At 39.5% G+C, this 25,561-nt stretch overlaps 1 protein-coding gene across 1 annotated transcript in view; it reads left to right on the top strand.

The window, feature by feature from the left end:
- Nucleotides 1-25,350, top strand: part of LOC134601264 (cytokine receptor common subunit beta-like) — a 98,316-nt gene extending 72,966 nt beyond the window's left edge. The window contains exons 8-14 of the mRNA XM_063445734.1: nucleotides 1,435-1,583; nucleotides 6,589-6,740; nucleotides 8,199-8,412; nucleotides 8,583-8,673; nucleotides 15,868-15,943; nucleotides 18,445-18,530; nucleotides 23,305-25,350. Coding sequence (XP_063301804.1) covers nucleotides 1,435-1,583; nucleotides 6,589-6,740; nucleotides 8,199-8,412; nucleotides 8,583-8,673; nucleotides 15,868-15,943; nucleotides 18,445-18,530; nucleotides 23,305-23,602 — 1,066 coding nt within the window. The 3' untranslated portion in view covers nucleotides 23,603-25,350. The remainder of the gene's footprint in view (nucleotides 1-1,434; nucleotides 1,584-6,588; nucleotides 6,741-8,198; nucleotides 8,413-8,582; nucleotides 8,674-15,867; nucleotides 15,944-18,444; nucleotides 18,531-23,304) is intronic.
- The last annotated feature ends 211 nt before the right edge of the window (nucleotides 25,351-25,561 follow it).

Consider the following 25,561-nt stretch of genomic DNA (forward strand, 5'->3'; position numbering starts at 1 on the left):
GCATAGAAATCAAAGATTGGTCATATAGTGTAGATCTAAATCAGACGATGCTGAGTTAGGTAGTACTTAAAGGACCACTATAGTGCCAGGAAAACATACTCGTTTTCCTGGCACTATAGTGCCCTGAGGGTGCCCCCACCCTCAGGGACCCCCTCTAGCCGGGCTCTGGGGGAGAGTAAAGGGTTAAAACTTACCTTTATTCCAGCGCCTGGCGGGGAGCTCTCCTCCTCCTCTCCACCTCCGATCCTCCCTTTCGGCTGAATGCGCATTCAGCCGGTATCATAGGAAAGCATTTACAATGCTCTCACTGTGATTTTGATTTTCACAGTGAGAATCACGCAAGCGCCTCTAGCGGCTGTCAGTGAGACAGCCACTAGAGGATTTGGAGGCTGGATTAACCCTATTATATTAACCCTATTTTATGTTTATAAAAAAAAAGGGTTAATCCTACAGGGACCTGGCACCCAGACCACTTCATTAAGCTGAAGTGGTCTGGGTGCCTAGAGTGGTCCTTTAATCTTGGTGCGTTTTTTAAATTCAGTGCAACAGTAACTTTAGCTTAAAGGCTACCCTCATGAATGTTTTTAAATGTTGCGATAATTGTAATACAAAATGCTATTATATAGTAGCAGAATGCCGTGATTGGTCTGGCAGAAATGTCACGGACTAAATGATGGTTGAGATGAAAGATATCATTAGCTGCAGAGCTACAATCAGGAATGTGAGAATATGCAAATTCTAATTCACAATGTTTTCAATAATAGCAGGGCACCGTGATCCATCTCGAGCTACGTTGGCAATTAAAGTGCAGAGATGTACAAACTGAATGGGTGCAGTGTGACAAACCAATTTAGATGGAGGAATACATGAATAGGGAAAGTATTGTAATAAAATTCAGGCATGTCAAGGTTTGTCATTGGTTACATTATTGTTCACTCATCTCCGAAACTCGTATTAAAGCAGTTATTTCAACTTCTCTAGATACAACAGTTGATGGCTAACACTACACTGCTTAGCTCATGGTAGTGTGTGTAAATCACTCCTCCCGAGGGTTTGTTTAGTAAAACAATACAATTCACTGTGCAGGTTATACAGCAACCTTAAGCAAGTTAGATTTTTGTATAAGTCACCCGAAGGACTTGTACACTTTAGATATTTTAGACATTCTATATATTGCTGCTGTATGGGAATACTCCATGAAGATACACTTTTCAAGCATTGAGATTCTTAAAGCAAAGGACAACATACAAGATGCGTTCTCAGACTATCTAGACCGTTATACTCCACAAAAAGAGAACTCTTAAAAGGGAACTCTACTTTCACTTTGTATAGGTATGCATTCCAGACTGTAAAACTTCCAATCATATATTCTCCTACAATTCAACTACTGGGCAATAAATATATATATATGTTTTTTCTTTTTTTTTTCTTCAGACAAGAAGTATGTCATCCTAAATGTGTGGAGATGCCACACAGCTTGCCATATCTATCATGCAGTTGCAACATTACATCTGCAAGTCCATTGTCTGTGGTTAGTGTTCAACCAAAGCAAGAATTTAAGTCTTTTAACGCCTGTGCAAGAAGTAAGTCACTTTCTATCCTTTCAACGTAAACCGTACTCTGCAGATGTATGTGTGATGCCTGGTCTGCTCGGAAGTTGTTGCTTATATGAACAGCATATTTTATTACAATGATTATTTTTTTGTCTTTCATTTATTATATATATATGAAGAAGTTAAAGGGTTCCTCCAATCCTTTTTTTTTTTTTTTTTTAAATATAATACATTTATTATAATGCCCTATTGGGCTTGTCCACACTCCTTTTTTTCCAATAAAACCCCTGTAAATAAAGAATAAGCTTACCTTGAGTAGAACACCGATTGAGGTTCTTCCATTTCCTGTCTGACATCGTTCCACTTCAGTTCTTCCCTCTCCCTGGTCGATTTAAATGCCTCTCCTAGAGAAGCATTTTATTGGACCGTTCTCACCGGCCAAGGGAGGGTGTGAGTTGTCTTAGAGGCTTCCACTTGCAGACACGTTCCCAGTGCTGCCTGCAAGGGTAGAAGTTCATTACATCTGTCCCCAGCTCACAGTGAGCACTGACGACATGTAATTTTTGGACATATTTTACATTAGACAACTCAAGTAACATGCTCTGAGGGTTTAACTAGCTCCCAACACAGAAGTGCATATTTCTCTGTATGTGCAGCATTTAAAACCAATTCCTACCACCATGATCTCTTCTACAAGCAAATGTGGGCATGGAGGTTGAAGTAACCCTTTAAGCTAGGTATTACTGTGCAGGGTGGATCATATATCTTTGTGAAATATGTAAAGGTAATACACCTAACACTATGTAGCTTTCCTTTTTCTCCTTCAATTCTTGCTTTACATTATAGTGCATTTATTCCATTATTGTTAGATTTTTTTTCAATTTCACAGATTAATTGAGATACACTTTTATGAAATATTGATACTTATTCTCTCTCTAATCTGAATTTTCCTACATCTGATGGATTGTAGGATAAAACTTACAAGGAACGGTTAAAAGAACTTAACATGTATAGCTTGGAGGAAAGACGAGACAGGGGGGGATATGATAGAAACATTTAAATACATAAAGGGAATCAACACAGTAAAGGAGGAGACTATATTTTAAAGAAGAAAAGCTACCACAACAAGAGGACATAGTCTTAAATTAGAGGGGAAAAGGTTTAAAAATAATATCAGGAAGTATTACTTTACTGAGAGGGTAGTGGATGCATGGAATAGCCTTCCAACTGAAGTGGTAGAGGTTAACACAGTAAAGGAGTTTAAGCATGCGTGGGCTAGACATAAGGTTATACTAGCTATAAGATAAGGTCAGGGACTAATGAGAGTATTTAGAAAATTGGGCAGTTCTTATCTGCCGTCACATTCTATGTTTTTATGTTTGATGTCTATCCAAACATTTTGTTTTGAGTAATTGACTCCAGAAACATCTAAATGGCATCGTCGGCCATTTTCGACGGCAAAACATATTGTTATATATTTGCAAACAAAACCAAAATCTGTAACAGTCACAGACAAGCATTGTAAACACAGATGGCATATTGGGAAGCTATGAAAAGAACTACTTGGTGAAGAAGTATATAACTTACTGAATAGTTTATATATTAGAATTTTAAAAATAAATTATACGAAGAAAATAAAATAGTCCGATTTTTCTGGAATAGATCGACAAGTGTGCTTCTCTAATTATTGCTTGGACAAATTATTGTTTAGTCCTGCGAGGTTAGATTTCTTCAGTTTTTTTTTTAAATTCAATTTTATCATCAGGCTGTTTTGCACCAGCAATTAATTAACAGGGTAAACAATAACTTCTGAAGTAGATACACTCTTGATCAATGAACACTATAGTGTTAGGAACACAAACATGTATTCAAAATACTCTTGTTTTACCCTACATATTTAGGCATCCCTCCCCCTTCTGTGACGCGGTTTCAAAGGCGATGATCTCAGGCAATACGATGCTTGCTCATAGGAAAGCATTAGGATGCTTGTGCACATGCTTGTCAATTTTCTGCACTGCACCAATCAAATGCTTTCTAGGTACCTCTAGTGGCTTTCTTCCTATAATTGAAGCAGTTCCTACAACATTTGAAAACATTTACACTACCACTACTCCTGGGTGGCAGCAATAACTATAATACACATCAGCCCCAATACATACAATAAAAAACAAAGAAAAAAGTTCTTGCACACTATCACAAATCCGTATCCATATTCTAGTACACTTCAATGGCCATTAAAGTATAAGGTCACCTGCCACTTAAAGGCAAAACCTTTTTAGGTGAGTCATACACTAACAATTCACCTAGCTGTTTTAAGCCAAAAGACAACATCTCTAATGAGACAGAGGGCTATTTTTCTAAACCCATAAACACCTATTAATTCTTAATAAAGTATGCATGGTGTAGATGATCCCACCCAGGTGTTTCTGTGTCTGGGAGAGGGTTGCAACATCTACCTTTAATTTAATTATCTCGCAGACACAGAGAAGCCTAGCATAAATTATACCCCAAAACAATATTTTATCATTGCATAACACCCAAATATTGTATATCTGTAGATAGTCTGTGCTGGAGAACCCAATCAGAGAAATAAGCACTCTGATCGATAGAGAACTGTAAGAACACCAGTTGGTCAAAGTTTGGACCGACCATGATGTAAGTGCCGGCAGAAAACACTTCCAGGCTGGCTGTGGCTAAACGCCGACTGTGTGCTTAGCTCTTAGGTAGCAATTGTAGTGGGGGCCCTCTATATCTCCCCTTTAAATAATGTTCTCCTAGGTGTTAGTAAAGTCTGGTAAAACAGCTGGCAAACTTGACCGGGCAGATTGACTGTATGAAGCCGATGTGGCGAAACCAGCCTTGCCACTAGGCATTGGAGAAGACTGATTGCCAGCCTCCTGCCATGTGACTATGGCCCCTGGGATGTATTGCTCTTTAAGAAACTTATTTGGGCTTATTGGGTTTTGAAACACTTTTTCTGCCCCTTTGAATACATGGGAAGGTGTGCCCCTCCCCCGTTTCCTGTCTATTGTTCTCTAGCAGGGCATTGTCCCAGGGACATGGATATAGTGAGCGCTCAGAACCAAGCTATCTGGGGTAGGTTGAATGTGTGGGTTCTGTTCAATATAATGGTAAATATGTATTTTTAGGTATTTTACTGTTTTTGTAAATCGAGATATGTCCTGTACTGGAGATAAGTAAGTTACCACACCTAACTTTGAAACCACTGGAGGGAATTGTATGATTTTTGAGTATGTTTGTGTATGGAGTATGCTGATTCTGAAAATGTATTATGTGAATGGCATGTATATTTTGAAAGTTATTAATATTGTGTAAAAACTGTATATTTTCTGCCTGTGTTAATTAAGTTAGTCTATTGTGTTGAGATAATTGTATCACAGGCAGAGGGGAGGATTTCTGCTGGTATGAATGGGAGTGTCTAGCTGTGTTGTAATGTATTGATTGGTTGTTCTTCAAAACCCTGTGGGCAGTACTATGTTTGTAAAATGGGCATAAAAGCAGAGTGTTGGATTAAAGCTTGAGTTCTACTTCACCCTCAATTTGGAGTGCCGTCTCTTATTGGGGGAATCTGCTACAAGGGATTGCTATGCTTGTCATACTCCCTTGTTAAATCACTACTAAGCTCTTGTAAGAGCTTGTTCCTGCCTTGCTCTCTGGAGGAGTCTACGGTGGTTATGGTGCCTGCTGCAGTGCTTGGAGTCCTAAGGAAGTGCTAGGAGAATCCTTCAACGGAGGTACCCAGTCGGGGTGCCCGTCGATCCATTACAGCCTGAGTTCCAGGGATTTAAGGCTAGGTTCCGCTGGAACTGAGGCGATCACGCTTATTTGGCTTTCAAGAACTGCTACCCTTAAGGGTGGAAGAGCACTCAGCTGCAGTACATGGAAGATAGGCAGAGGAGAGTCAAGGGAGTGATAGTATTTTGGATGAGGCGGTATAAAGGAGTCCTGCACCGGTAATCCAAGAATTAAGCAGGCTCCACCATACATGTGGTGGACGGCAACACAGTAACATGGTAAATACAAAATTATGCTCTGCCCTCAAACTCCCACTACTCCTATATGGCAGGAATGACTATAGTACACAACAGCCCCAATACATACAATAAAATCAAAGAAAAAGTTACTTGCCTTGGCGTGGCAGGTGAGTTTACACTTTAATGGCCACTCGAGTATACTAAGAACCCTCCAGTTATTTAAATGTACATAGGGGTTTGGGCTAGTGCACAAGTAACTTTTTTTGTTTGATTGGTCATTGAAGTATACTAAAAAACCTCCAGTTATTTAAATGTGCGTAGGGATTTGGGATAGCCTGCAAGAAACATTTTTTCTTTGTTTTTTATTTTAGTTTTTAGGATTAAAATGACAGGACCACTGCACCCAAATCACTGGATGTAGTCTTGGTGCCTCTACTGTCTCTTTTAAGATGGACATGGTTTTAGAGATCACAGTGACAAAGTTTTAAAAAACTTTCTATAGTGTGTTGTCTGCTGAGACAGTGGGGACCCGATGCAAACTGAGGATCTTTTGGGATAAAGCTATCACTTTGTCTCAAGTAGTCGAAAGAGATTTCGTAAAAAAAAATTCCAGGGGCATGCAGAGAGGCAATGCCTGCCTGGAAGAAGGAGCAGTCTAGTGGAGTCTTGTGAATAATGGCGGCAGAAGTCTTGGGTGATCTCTGGTATCAGAGGAGAAGGAACACATAATTTAGTAGGAAGGGTCTAGCCCATTACAATAGGGGTTCACAAAATATTAAACAAAATAAAATGTTGTAAAGTATTCCACTCAAATGGACATTCTTGTTTTGTTTCACATATGTTTTCATTTGTAGAAGCAGCATTATCCCCTTTGTGATGCCCATCATTCATTCTTTATTTCTTTAGCACTATTTTTTTTTCTTTTTTGAAGATAACAATTTATACATGTTTTAAAAAAAAATTCATATTGAGCGTTAAAGGGTTTTTTTTTTTCTGTGGCCAATTAATCATTTTGGAGCTCAAATATTTTTTTTCCATAGTTTTATTGCCACCTACAAATATGTCTGTTGAGGAAGTAAACAATGGAAAAGCTTACAATTTCAGATGGAACAAGAAAATACAGGGAGATGACAATCGTTTTAAACTTCACTTTCAACTATGCTACTGGTCAGACCATCAACAATTAGACAAGGTTGGTAATTAGCCCTACAATCCTGGTGAATGGTGATTTTGCATGTGTCCTGTGTTTATTAGTGTTTGGAAGTACAAAGCCAACATTGATAATATATTTTTCATCTCACTGCTAAAATATAAACCGTATCCTAGTTAATTTGTATGGCTCTTGACATGGGCAGAGGCAGGATTTTAATCATATTAAATTGTGTTTTGCAAAATGGCACCGACAGTTATGTTTGAACTTTGCTATCAGTGTTTATTTTCTGTCCACTTCATTTCCACAATTTGGAACTTACCAGTTTTGTCCAAGAGACTTTAGACAGCAGGACTCTAAATGGTGGGAATGTTATATAGTCAACTACATTGCCGTGTAGCTACGATTTTATCTGTATAAATTCCCTGCACAGTAGTAGTAAAATCATATATGTTTTCTACAGCCATGTAACTGTAAGAACTAATGTTTTCATCAGTTTCATCCTCGTTGTTGTTTTAGTCCCTTGCTGTCATTGTTGAAAGGAACAACAGGATTTGCAACTAGAGGTCTGCAGATTTTGAAAGTTGTTTTTATATTTAAAAAATGTTTACCAAAAAAGCGCACTAAACTGATGGCAAAGATCTGCAAATAAAAAAAACACAGAGAATAGTGTAGACTATCTGGACCATAAAATATATAGATAGCGGGTGTGGGGGGAAAAACTCACATTTACCAGAGCCCTATCACCTCTGGCTCTGGGTTTGCAATGCTCCACTTGAGAGGGAAGACTCCCACACTGTATAAAATCCAAGTGGTGTGCTCACTGGAAGCTGGTGGTTCTGTGCAATATAGGACAGAGAGAGGCAGGGCCTCTAATTGAATAGTATCTCATACAATTTATTGTAAAAGATTAAAAACTCTGACTTAACAAGTGGTGGGTTATGCTGGCATAGCTACCCACATAAGAGCATGAATACAGCAAACAGAAAAGTTTGTAAAAGGTCACTTCTAGGTTCCGTCCGTCCCGTCTGTTTTACAAACTTTTTACAGACGGAACCCGGAAGTGACTTTTTACAAACTTTTCTGTTGCTAAGTAAGAGTTTTTTAATCTTTGTTTTACAATAAATCCTTTTTAAGATGAAAGTGGTCTGGATGACTTCAGTGTCCGTTTAAAATTATTCTAAACACAGCTATTTTAGCAGGTATATAGTGGAATATGTCAGAGTTTTAAAAAGAAATACATTATAAATTAAAACAAATGGCAATAATGTGGTCTTGATCACATTCGTACACATGCTTTTTCTTTTTTCTTTTAATAAAGCATTCTAGAAGTCATTATCAAATTAAAACCAAGCTTATCTTTATTTATTGTTATAAAATAAATTCCAAATCAATTTAAATATTGGCTGTTTCTGTGTGGACATTTTAATAATATTAATCAGAATTTATTCATAATAATAATAATAACAAAAGTAACTCTCTAATCATGTATTCCATTAGAATGGAGAATCAAACTGCAGCACTAACTCAAAGTATATAGAGCCCAATTATCCTTCTGCATTGGTGCTTAGTCTTGGTACAGATCTCGAACCCCGAAGAACATACTATGCCAAGATTCGGATGAGGGTAATGCAAAGCCAAGAAAAAGAGAATGAGTGTTATGTGGGGCCGTGGGGTGAGTGGAGCAGTGTCCAGACGTGGAAAACCAAATCAGGTATATCTTTGTGGAATGGATTACTGCGTGCAATCACAGCTAAAGCAAAATTCTAGATCATGCTAAATTAATGATGCCATGTGCAGTCAATACTCAAGAATTTTTAGAATGTATTCTATTTTATTTCTGTATTAATGCATTGTTATTTATTGTTTGGTTTATCTTGCTAGTTATTCCGACATGGTTGATCCTGGCTATTATCATTCCATGTTGCGTCGTATTAATAATCTGCGGTGCATTTGGAATTAGGCATTTGGCACGGTGAGTCTGATTTGTAGTTAATATCTGCCATATGATAAATGCAGTATGCTATTTTTTTTTTTTTTTTTTTTTACTCTATAAAACTATTTTGTAAAATTTGGAAAAATGTATTTAATTGCAATAGTGCTAAGTATTACGAAGGTGAAGATTTAATTAAGAAGATGCAGCCTATTTTCTGAAGGCTCACTTTTGGCCTTAAAAAATTAAACTAACTTTGATTTCCCAACAATTGTCACTTTAGTAAATATCCCTGGTAGAAACTGATGTGTGGATGCAAGTCTGTCACTCTTTAAACTTTCATAGGTAATTTTAAAATGGCTAAATTTGAAAGCAGATTTCACTTGGAGAATTTTTTTTTATTTGACCATTTTAGTCTCAAATTTAAAATTCACTTTCCACCTGCCACTGGGGAGAGCTGCATTCTGCACACTTTCTGTCACATTTCCTAATGGTATTTACCCAGTCCAGGGCACACGTGATGCACTGGAAGTTGTACCACTGCAATCATAGTGCCTCTGGCTGCTGCATGCTGGTTGACATTCTCGGATCCTCGAATAGCTTCTGGGGAACTTTCAGCGATCTCTCCAGAATTCCACCTGGGGCTTCTTCAGCTGCTCTGGACCTGGGGAGGGAAGCCGACTGCCTTCTCACCCTAGAGCCCAATCTGTCACTGGGAGAGATGTTTCCTGCACCATCTCCTGGAACTCAATCAGCTGCTGGAAAGGGAGGTGGACTTCCCCCTCTCTCTGGAGTTCACCCTGCCTCTGGGGACTCTAGGAAAAGGTGTCTCCTTCACCATCTCTAAAGCTCATCCTGCTGTTTGGAAAAGGTGCTGCCTGCATCCCCTCTTGGAAACTTGCTCTGTTGTTGACTACCTTTGCTCCCTGGATCTCTTCCTGCCACTGAGGTGTTAACCATCTACTCTCCCTGTGACTTGCTCTGCCACTGGGGAAAGATGTGGCCACAATTTGATCCCTGAAGTTAATTTTGCTGCTGGGAAGAGAGACCAAAAATCTTCTCTCCCTGACTCTGGATTTGAAGGAGCTCCACTTCCTTCAGCTTTAATGTCTGCTCGAACTGCTTTGAATGGCAACCAGTATAGTCTGTTTTTCTTGGATTGGGACACAGCAGTCATGTCTTCCAACTGCCACAGATCTGCCAAACGAAGCTCCTGTCACTGCCACTCTTCTCTTTTGATGATTGTCACCACTTGCTGGATAACCGCCTCTGAGGGGTTGGGCCCGTAGATTGCCTCCTCCAGAACTCACCTTCCTCCAGTGGCAGCTCACAGTAGTGATAGCCACCTTCAACGGGTTGGGACCATAGGGGGCGAGTCTCTCCAAAACTCACACTCTTCTAGTGGGGTCCCTGTGGTTTGCCAAGTTTGCCCACCGCTTGCTGGGTTACTGCCTCTGACAGGTTGGGCCCATACAGGTTTGGCCTCTCCATCACTCTTTACTGAAATACCTGCTCCTTTCCATTGGCCATACCAACATTGTAACTCTAGTCCTATAAACATAGAAGCATCCCACCACTTGTCACCAATTGTTATGGAGTACCTCCTTTAGGTCAGCTTCCTATCGGCTACCAGGGGACTCTGGAGCACTTCAGACACATATGCCAAAGCTGGACTGGTGCCTCTGGGGACCTTTTTTACTGGACAAGACTACAGTGTTTATAGTTATTTTCCTTTTATTCCATTCTCTCCTTTAAAGGTGAAAAGGTGATTATAGTCTTTTTTTTTTTCTACACACATTAGTCAAGACTTAATTGAGGGGTTAGAATGCAAAGCCTTTATTGCACATACAACTATTTATATTTGCAAAAATGTGCATTTCCCCTCCAGTCCTCCAAACACTGCAATGGCCAGTACAGTAATCCCCTCCCCGGTGTTACTGTCTGGGGTCTTAATTGGATTAGACGCAGTTAACAAGATAGACTCCCTGCTATGTTCTCCCAGACATAGAGGCAGGATGTGTAAAAGTCCTCCTTTCCCTGGACATCACACCATACATGTTATGTTCCTGAAAGCTTGTTACCCCAGCAATCCATTGCCCAAATAGCACCTTAATTGGAGAATCTGTGCCTAGCGACAGCATGTCAAAATTTCACTGGGTCGCAGCTACTCTCTAATCTGGTGAGGAGTTCCATGCATGCAGCTGGTTAGACCTGGTTTCACAAAAGGGATTTCTGGAGCTATGGGTAGAGAAGCTCTCTAAAATACTGGATTTCACTAGAAGCCTCATGACCTCCCCAACATTCCCTAAAAATAATAGTGCCTTGATTGGTTGTCAGAGGACTGAGCAACAACCAGTCAAAGGTTCACCGGATCATGGCACAATTCCAATCCAGTCAAAAGTTAAACAGCATTTCAAGGTGTCTCCCAGTCAGCCACTCTGTTAGCAGAATGGATCTCATCGATCCCCCATAGGTCCCCATCTCCAACTTGGAGGTAGAATAAGCACCCAAGGCTCCCAAACCCCCTCCCCATAGTGACAATAGTCACTTTTTTTTATTCTTTAGAGCTTTTGGAACAGAGCCCACAGTCTGTAGGCAGAAGGCTGGCCTCCACGCCCCTCTACAAGACGGAACTAGGGCTTCAATCACAGTATTTATACTCGTGTAATGAAGCATATTATTCCTTTCCTTGAGACATTGAATTGATATTCTTTTGCCTCTATGATACTACTAGAACACTAGTGAGAACTAGAGGTGATTGCTCAAGTAGCTCTTTGGAGTGGATCCAAAATATTACACTTTGCCCATTGAAATCCTGTTTGTAAAGCTGCTTGTAGATTATTGTAATTTGACTTTGAAAATGTGTACTAATGGATATTTGATGTAGATAAGGAACTTAAACTGTATTGCTGAACTGGTCGATAAATTATTGTATCACTTGCACAGTGACATTTGATTTTTCAAAAGCTTTACGCTGGTCAGCATCATTACACAAAGAAAGTAGAGTTTGCCCAGCACATTATATTTTACCCCCACCACCCCCCCCCCCTTCCCCCATTGAAAGAGAAGAACTGTGCTATTTATACGTAAATTGTTTTCATGCAATATTGCTGCTTTTGATATATTTGATAGACTAGAACTCATTATCAGCAAATTCATGAAGCAAAGTGAAGCTTTATGACAATCAATTAAATAGAACAATTGCAGGCCAGGAAATAGAATTTCTTAGTCATTGGGTTTTCCATTACAGTGTGAATGGTTAGGAATTCAAAGTAAATTTTGAGTGGCTTTTTTTTTACGTTTGGTCAAAACAGTTGGACAAAAAACATAGCAGACTTTCTTTTTTCAAATGTGACTATGATGTCCTAACATTTGTAATTCACAGAGTTACATACAGGGCCGGATTAAGAGCACATTGGGCCTGGTGCTGACAATTATGATAGGCCTTATTACAGAATCTTATCGACCAAAAACACTAAAACAGTCATACCTCCCAAGCGTCATGTATCTAATGGAGATGGTGTTGGAGGGAAACTCATAGGATGCAGCCATAAGAAAACACATACTCTATGCTAATCTCTCTCTAATTTATGCTTTCATCTTTCAAGTAAATCCATAACCTCTAACAGCAGTGTCCAGTGAAGCAGGAAGTCAATGGGTGGGGTAAAAGGGTTGGGCCCCTGGTGCGAATCACGTGACCAGACCTGCCAAAAGGGGAGAACATGCCCAAAAAGGGGGCATGTCTGTCCAAAGAATTGGAAGGCCAGCCTGGCATGAATGCATGTCAGGCTGCCCGCCAATCTTGCAGGCTGTCCAACTAAGGGCATACTAAGCAGGCAGCACACTGAGTTTGACATAAATGAATCTAATGATGCTCTCACTCCATGCTTTCTAAGGACTGTCCCCTAGCACTCGCTGGTCCACTTGTCTCCTTACCTTCTTATTAGCAGGCAGAAGTTCCTGGTATATAGTCTGAGACAGAGAAGAGGTGTATGTAGTGAGTGTAGAAGAAAGGGGATATGCCACAGTGTTAGAAAGACCAACGTCTGCATTACCTAAACTAATTTTATTGTCAGCCAGTCCACACAAGTTTTGTTCACATACATCCCTCTTAAGATTCCAAACTTAAAGGGACACTATAGTCACCAGAACAACTACAGCTTATTGTATTTGTTCTGGTAAGTAGAATCATTCCATTCAGGCCTTTTGCAGTAAACATTGTCTTTTCAGAGAAAATAACTCAACTGACCACTCCTTAGATGGCTGTTAGAGGTGCTTCTTGGGGCAGTAATGCCTAGTGTGCAGCACTGCCATTCAGTGTCTCCACCCTCTGCATGCAGACAATGAACTTTCCTCATAGAGATGCATTGATTCAATTTATCTTCATGAGGAGATGCTGATTGGCCAGGGCTATGTTGGACTTGTGCTGGCTCTGCCCCTGATCTGCCTAGTTGACAGTCTCAGCCAATCCTATGGGGAAGTATTGTAATTTGCTCAGACCACCACTTCTGATGATGTCAGCAGACAGTCAGTTCAGAGGCAGAACCAGCAGCTGCAGACTTGAATACAAGTTATATTTTACTATACTTAGGGAGGCAAGAAGGGGCCAGGTGGTTTTAACATAATAGGGTCAGAAATACATGATTGTGTTCCTGACCCTATAGTGCTCCTTTAAGCAAGAGTATGTGAAGAGTAGTTAGGGTTGCCACCTTTCTTGGAATAAAATACCAGCCTTAATCATTTGTGTAATCACAAGGAGTGACATCAGAGAAAATTCTGTAAAATCACCAACAAACTACTCACAGTTTGATTCTGCTGTATAGATGGATTGCTCCCAGTGTCTCAGTCACGCAAGTCACCCAGTGTCTCAGTGTCCCTATGTATCACAGTGTCAGTGTCTCCATTTCTCCCAGTGTCCCAATGCCTCAGTGTGTCCCCATGTCACTAGGATACTGGGGACACAGTGAGACCCGGGGACACTGAGAGACATGGGGACACTGAGAGACCCGGGGACACAGAGACATGGGGACACTGAGAGACCCGGGGACACGGAGACATGGGGACACGGAGGCATGGGGACAATGAGACATTTAGGGAAACTGAGAGAAATGGGGACACTAGGGACACAGACACTGGGAGACATGGGGACACTGAAACATTTCGGACACTAGGGACACAGAGACATGGGAACACAGACACTGGGACACTAGGGGACACTGGCTGGGAAACAGACACTTGGGGACACTGGGAGACATAGGGACAGTTGTGGACATAGACATGAGGACACTGGGACACATGGGGACACTAGGCACACTGAGAGACATGGGACACAGACACTGGGAGACATGGGGACACTGAAACATTTGGGGACACTAAGACACTAGGGACACAGACATGGGGACACTGTGAGACTAGGGGACACTGGCTGGGAGACATGGGGACACTGGGACATATAGCGACACTGAGACACATGGGGACACTAGGCACACTGAGAGACATGGGACTCAGACACACTAGCGAGACTGGATGGGGGACACTGGGAGAAATGGGGACATAGTGTCTCCGTGTCCCAATGTCTCAGTGTTTCCCAATGTCTCACAGCGTCCCCATGTGTCTCAGCATCCCCATGTTTTCCAGTGTCCCCAAGTGTCTCAGTGTTTCCAGGTCTCCCAGTGTCTGAGTCCCCATGTGTCCTAGTGTCCCCATGTGTCCCCTAGTGTCTGTGTCCCCTAGTGTCTGTGTCTCCTAGTGTCTCAGTGTCCCCTAGTGTCTCAGTGTCCCCTAGTGTCTCAGTGTCCCCATGTGTCCCTGCTGCCTTTCCCCCATCCCTCACTTACCTGAGCTGTAGAGCTGCTGTCTGGACTCTGTGCTGTGTTGCTGCTCCCCCATGGATCAGTAAGTAGTAGAGAGAGGCAGGAAAATGCTGTAACTTCCTATCCCTGCCTCTCTCCACACACAGTGACCCCTACTGGCTGGTGCTGGTATTGCAGAGTAATCTAATTATTTTGAGAAAAATACCTGCATTTGTATTGCTGGTATTACTGCAATACCGGCACGGCACGGCAGCCTCAAATATTGGCTGTGCCAGTAAAATATCAGTCAGGTGGCAAACCTAAGAGTAATGTGTAAAAAAAAAAAAAAAAAAAAAAAAAAAATAATTTTTTTTTTTTTTTTAAATGGGCCTATTCCATGGGCCTGGGCCTGGAGCTGCAGCTCCATCAGCCCCTATGTTAATCCGGCCCTGGTTACATAGTAACTAAATCTAGGTTGAAAATGTCGAGTCCAAGTTCAACTTTTAAAACACATATTTTTATGCTGTTTATCCAATAAGATGGAAAACAATCCAACTTGAAGTGATGGCACATTATGCCACAACAAGGGGAAAAAAATCCTTTTTAATTCCATAATGGCATTCACATTTCCCCTTGATCTACAGACTGCCCACATACATGTGTACATGTGTGAAGTATAACACATACATGTGTGAAGTATAATCATTAATACTATGTTAAAAAATAAATAAACAAACAAACAAATCCAGGCCTTTTTTTTTTTTTTTTTTAAACGTATACAGAATCAGACTAGATTCCTCTTTGGGTAGAGAATTTAACATATTTATTGTTCTTATTGTAAAGAACCTTCCTTCTGCAGTAATCGGAAATGCCTTTCTTCCAGTCTCAATAGGTGAGACCTCTTAGCTGTTGTATATTCCTGCTAATGAACAGGTTAGCTGTCCATTGTATTATAATATACAGTGGATAATCAGCCTGTTGTACTACGATAGGCTTGAGTATAGCAAATTGTGCAATTGTATATTTATGATAAAGGAACTGCTCTCTAATCTTCTGAAACAAGTGGATGTTGTATTAAAAGACAACTGTCATCAAATTTTAACTTCAGTTTTTTTTTTGTTTTATTTTTTAAAGTTCAGTATATTTAATGAAAATTCATTATTGCTTATAAACATATATTTTATTAGAACATTTTTTTTTTTCCCATCTGGCTGAGAAGTCATGTTGGACCAGATTCTACTTATATCTGACCATGGCTGGCTCAACCAAACCTACATGCTGCTGTAGTAGCAAGTGAATCCCACAAGAATGCATCTTCTCTCATTGTACTATTAAGAATACTCGGCTTTACATAAGGCATGTTCTTTATATATGTGAGTGCAAGTGTTATTTCTTTAGAAGTGCATCCTACATTATTATAGCTCACAACCCAATTCTAATATAGGTTCAAGAAGAAGTGGGAAGATCAGATTCCAAATCCAAACAAGAGCTTTATCATAGTGAATTTCCATCAGAAAATGGTAAGTATGTTCCCATTTAAATACTTCAATACATGTATCCATATGTTCATCATGTACCACTGCTACATACCATATATGCTTTGATATTTTCCCATTCATTTGTATTTTGCAATAGGTGTCTCTAATAATATTTTTTCATGTCCGAAAATCTTTTAAATACAGTTTACTCCATATCGGTAAAAGCTATCCAAATGAAAGGAAATCTCTGGACCAATGTGTAAAGGAGAGCTACTGTACATTAATTCATTGTAACCATTCAACAATCAAATATACTTTTAGCTGCATCTTCAGTACAGTGTTTTGCAATGTATTACCCTATGGCCATCTTTTTACAAGCAATGGTTTCATGCTTTTAGGCCCTGTTCCTATAAATTAATTCCATCAACCATTCTCACCATGTGTGGTAAATCTATCTGTAATATTTCTTTCTAATTTAACAATGGGGTACAGATATATTAAATGGACACTGTAGGCACCCAAACCACTTCAGCTTATTGAAGTGGTCTGGGTGCCATGTCCCATGTACCGTAACCCTACAGTGGTAATTATTGCAGTGTCTGAGAAACTGCAATATTTACCTGCTAGGTTTAACGCCACCTCTAGTGGCTATCTACCAGACAAAGGGATTCCGGGTGCTTAGACGACTTTTGGTCATCTAAATGACGCTGGACGTCCTCATGCTATGCACTGGAATCCCCATAGGAAAGCATTGATTAATGTCCATTGCCACGCATGCGCATTAGGTCTCCCCCACCAGCTGACGTCAGACCGACGTCAGAGGGACATCGGCGCTGGATTCAGGTAAGTGACTGAATGGGGGGAGGGGAGGTGGGTGTGCGGGAGGGGGGCACTGTACGAACCTGTAGTGCCAGGAAAATGGCTTTGTTAGAATCCCTTTAATTAGCCCTTTAATTATCATAATAAAGTGAAATGCTATTTTGCTTGTGGTGAGAAACTCTAATACATGTATCTGTTTCCTGAAATTTGGAAGAAGAAATACCAGCACAGCTGCCGTGTATATTTGTGCTTTCTTGCTATTCCTCTGTGGACAACATTTGTTAATGTTTAGAATAAAACATTTTATAACAGAGGACAGTACTTAGTACCAATAAATGTAGCAGAAATGAAAGTCCATAATGTGTTACGTTGTGTTACTTTTTCTATCCTGGCTAAGATCTGACCTTGATGTGATTACTTTAGAGATGACCTTTACAGGGAACATGCAGTAAAACAAAAACCTATTCCTGGTCTCTAAATATTTGATAAAATAAACTACACATGCAAAATTTGAACTTAAGATATTATGTATCACTAGGTTCCATGACATGACATGAAAACGTGCTGCTGTTAATTACGGATACATTTTTATTTTATATTAAATGTCTAAGTCCTAGTTAGTATGATAGCTAAATCACGCAGAACTGTGCTGAGTCTCTGGTAACTTAGACTTAAGCTTTCCAAATGATCCAATACAGCTTCAAATTAATATTGTTAGATAATGATTTAATAGATTTTGATAAACTTTAAAAATTATTTATTAATATGAAAAATATTTCAATTTAGTGCTATTTTGATTTATTTTCTAACTTTGATATCATTTTTTATATATAATATATTTTTTTACATTTTGAAAAAAACATTTTAAAATGTTTAAAAAAAAAAATATGAAATCCTTTTAATAGCGTATCCAACAATATTGAATCAAGACTTCAGTTAACATTTTTTTTTTTTTTTAATTAAAAAAATCTACCTAATGATTTATCTACAAATATACCCATGGACTTTAATGGGGACTTCTGTAGATAAATAATTGTAAAGTTGTGTTTTTTGTTTTTTTAATAGATCATATAGAAAGCATATTAAATCGAGGCCTTAGGCCACAGTTTAATATTTTTGGAAATGCTTTTCAAATTATATTTCATATATATATATATATATATTTACATATATGATGTATTTTTGATATTTAAGTATTTTGCTAAGAATATTCTTGAACAATTATCCAAAAATATAATTGAAAAGCTTCCCTAAAATTTTTAATTGAGCCTTACTCCCAAATGATTGCTAATGGCGTTAATACTGTCAGGCAGACTTGGCTAAAATGTGGAAAAAAAATGTCACACTCCATTGTAAAAAGGGTACAAATACAAGCCTACAACACTCTCTTGTGGACAATATATGTTGACTGCAAATGGTTTGCACAGAATGAAATAATCAATAAAAGGTTCACGTTGTCATCAAATCAGATATTGTTTCTGAGCTGTTGAGTTCACTAACTGTGTTTAGGCGAGGGTTTAACTCACAAACTCAGGGATTAATCACAAGAAATTAATTTCAACCGATTATTCTTTTAAACTAGATGAGCCACTTGCATGAATATAAATTATGTTTGTGGTTCGATATTTAAAGGGAAACCAACATAATTTATTATACCCATGCTTTAATTAGTGGAAACACTGTGCAGAATAAATCCATTTCAAAGTTGTTCTGCTTATTTTCAGGAGAGATCAGCTTACATATTCCCTAAACACCACCTTTATGAAGAAATGTTTAATAGCTGCAATGCTATTCACGATTCTTCACCAATGTAAGTATTATATTGCATGTTGTTAGAAATGTCTCCCAGGCTTCTTATCCTATATTGTTTCTCCATCATCTCTTACATCCATCCTTCTATAGATTTGTGCTCCTGATTAATTTCCCCTTTACATTCTTCTTTTCTCTTTTCACTTCCAGATATTTCTGTTCTTACAGTTTGTAAATAATTTACACATTACAAGTATTTTCAAAGTAAGTAGGCAGGGCCGCCATCAGGAAGTGACCACCAGACTGCACTGGTAATCCTCTGCGTGCCCGGGCTCCCCAGCCCTCCAATGTGTGTGTGTGTGTATATATATATACACACACACACACACTCATACATTGGAGGGCTGGGGGACCCGGGCACGCAGAGGATTACCAGTACAGTGTGTGTGTGTATATATATATATATATATATATATATTCTCTGCAGGCTTCCCGGAAGAGCTCAGAATACCCTGAACTCCCCCTCCTGTATTCTCGCGGGCCGGGGCTGTAAAGTGTTGCAGCGGGTTGCTATGACAATGCGTAATGGCACACAAAGCATGCCAGGCTCGCGACAGAAGTAAATCCTGGAGGGCGAAGATGGAGACTGCTGGGCCCCTCTTTGCTGGCCCAAACCAGCTAAGCCACTAGACCACCGGACCACCAGGGAATCCAGTGTCCCCCTCCCTGGCTAAGGAATACATAAAAAAAAAAAAATTATAAACATTCAACAGCAAAAAAATACCACCCAGCAGCATTTGTCCAACATAAAGACACATCCACTACACACACATACACATCATCCACGACATACACAGCATCCACTACACAAACTGCATCCACTACACACATCATCCACCACATAAATATATACACAACATCCACCACACAAACACACACATATCATCCACCACACAAACACGCACTTATCATCAAACAATTATATGATGTTGGCACACTACACAGGGACTGGTGCAGGTATTGCGGTCACCCTCTTGTATTTAACCCCTAAATGTATAATCAAATAATAAAAAAATACCACACTCAAGTTAATGCAAAAAATGTGTACTTAGATTTTGTTCACAGGAACATCGAAACATCTTTATGCACTACTATGGAAGGGGGTAAAGGGGCCTAATATATATATTACCTCCAAACCTCCAAATATATATAGACAGAGTAGAGAGATGACCAGCACTCACGGTTTTCCAATGGTTAAAAGTTGTAGACTTTAATGTAAATACAGGTTAAAAAAGGACCAACGTTTCAGTCCACATTTGGGACTTTTATCAGGATCAGGTAATGTATAATGAGGACAACAATACATATATAGAGGAACAATCATGGAAAATTGACTTACCCCAGGTGTAGCCTCTGTAGTATATGATGCCGCTAGCGTTCAAGAAGCAGCGTGTGCATGAGTGTACGTGTTCCGCCTACTCACTAAGTGATGGCGTGACTTGTGTTGCCATAGTGACGGGAATAACTCCTGATCTCTATGGAAACATAAACAAGACCCCGAAGGTGTTTAAGCAAAAAAAAGAGGTATAATCACCCTGGACTTAATGTCCAACTAGCAAATCATGATGTCTGCCTTATTCTTTAAAGTGATAGACCTCGACTATACTCGACTATAGTGAATTTTAAGATAAAGTGCAGCTTTTTATAAAGTGCCTAATATTAGGAGTGTCATGGGCGTAAAGTGCATGAATCGTGTACAATGCAAAATATATTGCCATGACTAAAGGTATTGGTAAAGTGCCAAGAGTGTGTCTAGGTCATATTTTTACTAACTTAACAGCTGGGGCAATTCAATCAAATAAAAATACAAAAATCTATAAAAAAAAATGCAACAAAATTGATAATAAGAAAACATAGTTTAAAAAAATTGCTAATGAGGACTTATATAAATGAGTGGTATGAGATTATCTCATTAAGTTCTTTTGGGGCTATAGTATCCAACTGGAATATCCAGAATGTCTCTCGGTTCAACGGGAGTTTACCTCTAGCGCCACCTCGTTTTGGGAGTGGAACATGATCAATGGCAACAAATTTTAGGGCTGAGAGTGGATGTTGAAAAGTCAGGAAGTGCTTAGCCACAGGTTGATCTGAATTGCTTTCACGGTAAGCTACCCGTATGTTCGATCTGTGGCCCCTGATTCTCTCACAAAGGGGCGTCTCGGTTTTACCGATGTAGGAAAGTCCACATATGGGCAGGTAAGCTTGTAGATGACAAAGGGGGTCTTGCATGTAATGGTGTTACGGATCTGGAAGATCTTATACATATACATGTATGTCTAAATAGTATCTATATCCAGTCCACTGGTTAGAGTACACATGTAATCCATGTAGAAGATGATGGCAAAAAAAAAAAAAGAAGAAAAAACTGTATACAGAAATTTTTTTAATATAGAAAACAAATAGAAAAATAGAAACCAAGAATCAGTCAAAAGTTTATATAGCTGAACAGGTTGGATCTCACCCCTCTGTATGATAAATCAGTCCTGATCTAATGAGTGAGTTCATAGAATATGGCTCTTCAAGATATTAGTTGGTAAATAGGTGATTGTTGTAATCCAGCAGCTGTACTGGGCACAGGCAAAGATGCAAGTACAGGTTACCATCGGGCTGTAGGCTGTGGGCTGCGCACTCAGGACCATGCTGTCCCTGCGAAGGCCCTGTTATAGCAACCAAATGAATGGGTTTAAATACACATGTGACCCATTCAAGTGACGCTCCCCATGTTGGCAATCCGACGTGACATCTGGGATGCGGCATGTGATCACGTGTCACGTGTGTGACGTCACGGCGTCCCGCGTGAATGCAAGTACAAAGGAAAAAAAACTGTATTTACAATTGACAATTATACACCTAGGGTATCAATTGAAATTCACTAGTGAACACCATATGCACTCAACTAATTGCACATTGAAGTACTACTCAATAAAAGTGAAAGGATTCTCAAATAGAGGCTGTATGTGTTTTTATAGCAAAACAATTTCAGATGGGAGTTATAAAGACAACGTATTTATAAATAAAGGATATCCAGAATATTGTGACACCATGTTATGAATGTAATAAATAATTGGACATTGAAATGCTACTAAATAAAAGGGATGCTCAATTAGAGACTGTGTATATTTTTAGCAAACAAATTCCAATGGAGGTTGTTAAGACAAGAAAAGTACATGTAAATAAAGGATTTTAACTAGACTATAACAGTTATATACAGAAAATTGTAATCAAATGACATACTGATCACACCCACTGCAACATCCATCAAGGGGAATCACTAAGCATAGCTGATTAGTATCATCACACAGCATCCACCGCACAAACGCACGCACTGCATTCACTATACACACGCTACATCCACTACACAAACACTCTGCATTTACTGTACACACACTACATCCACTACACAAACACGCACTCTGCATTCACTACACACACACTACATCCAGAGGCATAACTAGGAAACACAAGGCCCCGGTGCAAAACTTGCTGTGGGCCCCCCGCCCCCATTCATCTACCCCCCACCACCACCCTATATATCTACCCTCCTCCTTCCATATGTTTCCCCCCACACATGCAGACAAACAGATACACATGCAGACACACACATATACAGAGACACACATACAGACATACATACATACATACACACATACAGACACACATAAAGACACACAGACAGACATACATACAAACACACATAGACACACAGACATACACACAAACATACAGACACACATACAGAGAAACATTCATACAGACACACAAACACATACATACAAACACACACATATACAGACACATACACAAAATGTTTTAGTCACCCTCCTGTTTCCTACCTTTTAGGTGCAGAAGGGTGACTTTTCCTGGGGTCCAGTGGCTCAGTCTGATGGGAGTCAAAGTTCACATTCTGACTCCCTCCTCTCCTTCGTCCCATGCGGCTCCTGATATAAGCTGGTAGGAGTGACCGGGCAGTCACTACGTCCCAGCTCTGATGTCCTCTCATGGGGCCGGTCACACTGTTGAAGCGCTGCAGCGCTGACCGGGCCCCCAGGAAATTCATTGCCATTGGGTTGCCCTAACAGCATGGGCTACCCGATGGGCCCCTTCAATGCGGCCCCCATCCACTATACAAACACACACTATTCATTCACTGTACACACACTATCCACTATACACACATTCTATCCACTACACAAACACACTCTGCATGTAATACACACACACACACATACAATCTGCATCCACTATAAACACCACATCCACTTTACTCACACAGCTTGAATACACTACACACATTCTACAGCCACTATACACACTAAATTCAGACACACTTCATCCTTGTGGGTGCATTCAGGATGGGCCCTGTGGGTCATGTGGCTGGGCTCGGGGGTGTGCTGCATCCGACCTTGGACTGCATCAGGAGCCCAAAAATTTCTGGTGGCAGCCCTGTAAGTAGGTGCATATGTAGAGCACCATGTACACATAATGAAAGAGTATAATAATGTAATTTAGTGTATAGGTTGAAAACAACTATGCATAATGTTTATTCCACTGAAAAAATGAGCAAATGTGAATGCAATAAGGACAGTCAAGAAAAATAGTAAACATATATATTCAAATGTGTAAGGCAATGATCCTGTGATTGTTCAACTGACACATTTAAGCATGTCTGGGTTCCTGCAATTCATGATGATTTGTGTTTAGAAACTGTCTTATTATATAACCAAGTGCAATTGTTATGTTTTAACTTGTTTTTGGCACTTCTCCCCACTTATCAGAGTTTTAAACAATGCTGCTGACTGCAAGCAAGATGATGAGAAACCTGACACCACTCACGGTCAATGTCATGAAAATAAAATATATTGTCTTACACCTGAAATACTTGAAAACACTAAAGATGAGATAAACCTTGTTGTAGAAGGATCGGGATACCAAGCATTTTCAGACCTAGTAAATGATGCTAATGATACAGACCAGAGAAATGCCAACATTGCATTATATTCTTTTGATGGCCCATACCTACTTTGCCCATCTAATCCTGAAGACAGTTCTTCATCGGCACAACATATACATTAAATCTGTGGATAGAACAATCACTGTCTTTTTGATTATCGTTGACTTAATATCTGCAATTTAAACTGTGTTAATGACAAGGGTAAACCTTCATCAAATTGACTCTCCAGCAAAGCTCCTGTGTATCAACTGGGTACCGATGGTAGGTCAGCTTCTTCTTTGTTACCAGGAAATCTGTAGCATTTCAGACCCAGTTGCCAGAGCTTGACAGGGGTCTCTGAGGACCTCTTTCATCAGACAAAGCTTCAGATTTCTCCTTCTAGGCAGGTATCATCCCATCTGCCTTTGCCTCTTTTCCTCTCCCAGGCAGAAATCAACACCTCTACTTGCGCTGCCTCCAACTACTGCCTTTACACTTTGTCACTCAGGACTAGCCCCCATTTGCATTACATTACATGTATGGTGACACACTCAATCCAATATATATGACCAAATCATATGGGGAATCATACAGGCACTGATAATAATACTATACAATATTTACAAAGTGGTGGGGAAGACAAAGATTAACAACAAATAGGGGTCCAGCTTGCAAAATCCATAATATGCAAATCTACCTGAATATGCAAATAAACTAACCTTGCCATTTATTTAGTGCACATCATTTTTGCAACCAATAGGTAGTGCTGCAAAGGCTTGCAAGATCTATCACAACTAATAGGAGGGGAAAGCACACAAAACATTAAGCAAATGATGTTACAATAATACACATCCTGCACCTTTTAATAGGCACAAGGTGACTTGAACATAAGAGTCATCCAGGGACCTACAAGAAGTGTCAGTCTTATGCTCCCAATTCCTGGGTCGAGAACATAAGACCCACAGATGGTGGCTGACATCATAGACTCAAAGTGTCCAAGTTAACGTTACCCATGGTTTTCTTTGCAGTTTTTGGAATTTCTATAAAATGTAAGCATAGCTTTATTTACACACAATTGTGAAGCTTGGCCCAGTGTTTATGTGCCTATTCTGCAATCCATTGTAGGCTATCATATGTATATGGCAATATACTCTGGGGAAAGTGCATATGCAACTGCACTAATAGTTGCTAAGCATTAAAAGAAATTCATGGAAGTAACATCTGAGTAGCACAATGCATAGATTATAATAATAATGGACCTGCAATGTTCTCATTTTATTTTCCTCTGACATAGTAGAGTTTTTATGAAACTGGACTTCTGTACGAACTGATCCAAAGCTCATATATTTTTGGTGAAAAACCTCATCTGGACATGCAATGCATTCTGGGTCAGATATACGAGTACAGGGCAAAAATTGTCCTGTGTCTTACAGGGTTATGCAGAGACATTTTGAGGGAATGTCGGGATGAAGTTTAACTATATATTTATTTATTTATTTTGACCAAGGAGATATAGAATCTGCATTTGTAAAGTAACTAATCACTGAGAACCCTCAGCTGAGAGAGTTAATGAACCACCTTATTTTAAAGGTTTAAAATAGTTTATACCAAAGTCCCTTGCCCACACATCACATGTTTTGTACCTAGTGACACTTTTTAGGTGGTATTATTTTTTTATGTTTTGTTATTTTGTTCTCAATTGTTTAATAGTAGACTCTTTGTAATCTATTTTTTACCCATCTTCAGTTGCTGTGTTATTGGATAATTTCTGTTCATTAATCTTAAATTATCTGGTAGGTGGATATTTTTACCAAATATGTTTTACAAAGTTGTTGTAAATTTCCCTAATGAAAGCAATAAAGTGTTGACTCCCTATAGTTTTTAATGAAAGACATATGTTTTGAGAACAATAGTATTTATAATATTGAATTTATCAACACAATACATCCTGTCTATTCTAACAACTGGCTCTGGTCACACATCCACCTACATGAACGCATTCTGCTTGTGCATCTTGCGTACCCTGTGTGCTTTCTAAATCTGACCCACAAAAAACCTTATATTGACAGATTGCAATGCATTCTTGGTCAGGTACATGTGTA

The sequence above is a fragment of the Pelobates fuscus genome, chromosome 3 (genome assembly GCF_036172605.1).
Source record: "Pelobates fuscus isolate aPelFus1 chromosome 3, aPelFus1.pri, whole genome shotgun sequence".
Taxonomy (NCBI): Eukaryota; Metazoa; Chordata; class Amphibia; order Anura; family Pelobatidae; genus Pelobates; species Pelobates fuscus.